This window comes from Echinops telfairi, unplaced genomic scaffold (genome assembly GCF_000313985.2).
Source record: "Echinops telfairi isolate 266 unplaced genomic scaffold, ASM31398v2 ScPeMD7_1;HRSCAF=3_0, whole genome shotgun sequence".
NCBI lineage: Eukaryota > Metazoa > Chordata > Mammalia > Afrosoricida > Tenrecidae > Echinops > Echinops telfairi.
The window spans coordinates 33,368,666-33,370,782 of NW_022103896.1; the positions used below are offsets into that span (position 1 = coordinate 33,368,666).

Genomic DNA, 2,117 nt, shown 5'->3' on the forward strand with positions numbered 1-2,117 from the left:
GGGTATCTCATGGACTGCTAGAACTGCTAGCCAGGCATAGAACAAGGGGTATCTCATGGACTGCTAGAACCGCTAGCCAGAATTCTCCATAGAAATGAGGATGGAGAGACTTCACATCCTACAGACCAGCTGTCAGAAGAGATCAGTCTCTAGAAAAGGCTATCAGGCTTGGTAGTGTAGAAGGGCAGCTAAAAAGAGGATGCCCTTGAGGAGCTGAATTGACATAGCTCAGATTGAAAATGGGCTCAAACCTAACCACAATTGTGAGGATGGCACCGGCCTGGCACAGCGAATCACTCTGCTGTATACAGGGTCTCTAGAGGCCGAACTGACTTGATAGCACTTAGCGACAACATCACAGGATCCATAAGAAGACAGGAATAAAGACACACCGATGTTGACCGATGGTTACCGGGAAAGAGGTCATGTCGGGGAAAGCAGGAGAGTGTGGAAAGTATGCTCTATAGAACCGAGACTATTTCTTTTGGGTGATAAGAAAAATGACAACAAATGTAGATATAATGAACACAGCACACACACAAATGTGTACAGGTGGATAGGCAAATTGTTGGTAAGGGTGTGTATGTAAATAAGAACAAATACAAGTTAAAAAACAAACAAACACAATTCAATGAAATTCCATTGATTCCAACTCAAAATGACATTCTAGGGCAGTACAGAACTGCCCCTTTGGGTTTCTGAGACGAAATCTTTTGGGAGCAGACAGCCTCACCTTTCTCCCTCAGATCAACTGGTGGGTTTGAACCATAAACTTTGCAGGTAGCAGCTCAGTCAATAACCCAATATGCCTCTAGTGCTTGTAGAAATATCTGTAACTCACTCAAATTCACTTCCATGGAGTTGATTCTGACTCACAGGGACCCTATTGGACAGAAGATAACTGTCCCTCTGGATCTCTGAGGCTATAAATCTTTACAGGATTAGAAAGCCTCATCTTTCTTCGCAAAGTGCCTGGTGGTTTTGAACTGCTGAAAACCTTGTGATCAGCATCCTAGTGAAGTGAGTAGCAAAGGAGGCCTTGGTAGCTTGTGAATGGCCATGTAAGACACAACAATGAGTCTGTACTCACCAGGAGTAAAACAGAAAGAAGCTAACCAAAAGCATAGAGAAGAAACAAGTCTACATGACCCATAACCTCATTTACCCTGAGACCAGAAGAAGTAGATGGTGCCCAGTTTATATCACAGATTGTTCTTCTGGGATTATAATTGGTCTCGAATGGAATGGGAGAAAAACATGGAGTAAAACACAACCAACAAAAGGCCAGATAAACTGGAACCATAGAGAACAGAAGACTCCCTGAGATTATAACATGAAAACACTCTTTAAACCTAGACCATGGCCTATTCTTTGAAACTGTCGTCTAGCAAAATAGCAAAGTAACACAGAAAATAAAGAATATGACTTGTAAGACAGCGCCCGACTTTAAAAACCATCAGTATGACACCCAAAGATTCACCCTTACTCAGCTGCTACGAGAAGATGGAGGGACAGGGACACTAAAGTACTAGGGAACAACCGAGCACACTAAACAGAATGCTGACACACTGTGCCAGATGTAACGAATGGCACTTGAGCGATGTGATTGGGCATTGTTCTTTGGGAACCTAACTTGCTGTGTGACTATGCACCAAGATGTATTAGTTAAAAATAAACTATATGTGGGATTTCAAAGACGTAGTACCAAAAACATAAAATAAAATGCCTCCATACATGCTTTCATATGGATTACACGTTTAAAAAAACGTACTGTTAGAGAAACAAAACGACAAGGCTGGAAGAAACAGTCCACTCTGGTTGCCTGTCAGGCATTCCCCCCACCCCTGTCCCTCCCTTTCTTCCCCATCAATGCCCCTCACATCGACAAAGCTGCAGTCAGCACTTACTGTTGACAATCGCTGTCGGCAAAATAGAGGCCATGGCAGCTTGCTGGGGGAGCAGCTGAATGGAGTCCAGGAGGCGGGCGGGGTACATCCCTTCGGTCAGAGTCATCTGACCGGCAGCTTGTAGCCTTGAGTCAAAATCCACCACAAAGGCAATTAGCTCTTCGCCCTCTGAGATGGCCTTCGTGGTGGTGCACCAGAGCTGACCCCCTG

The 2,117-nt window shown here is 44.4% G+C and overlaps 1 protein-coding gene across 1 annotated transcript in view; it reads right to left on the reverse strand.

Annotated features, from left to right (window-relative positions):
* ZFPM2 (zinc finger protein, FOG family member 2) overlaps positions 1–2,117 on the reverse strand; it is a 411,811-nt gene that overhangs the window by 12,576 nt on the left and 397,118 nt on the right. Inside the window, exon 4 of the mRNA XM_045283838.1 lies at positions 1,908–2,114. Within this exon, the coding sequence (XP_045139773.1) occupies positions 1,908–2,114 (207 nt within the window). The remainder of the gene's footprint in view (positions 1–1,907; positions 2,115–2,117) is intronic.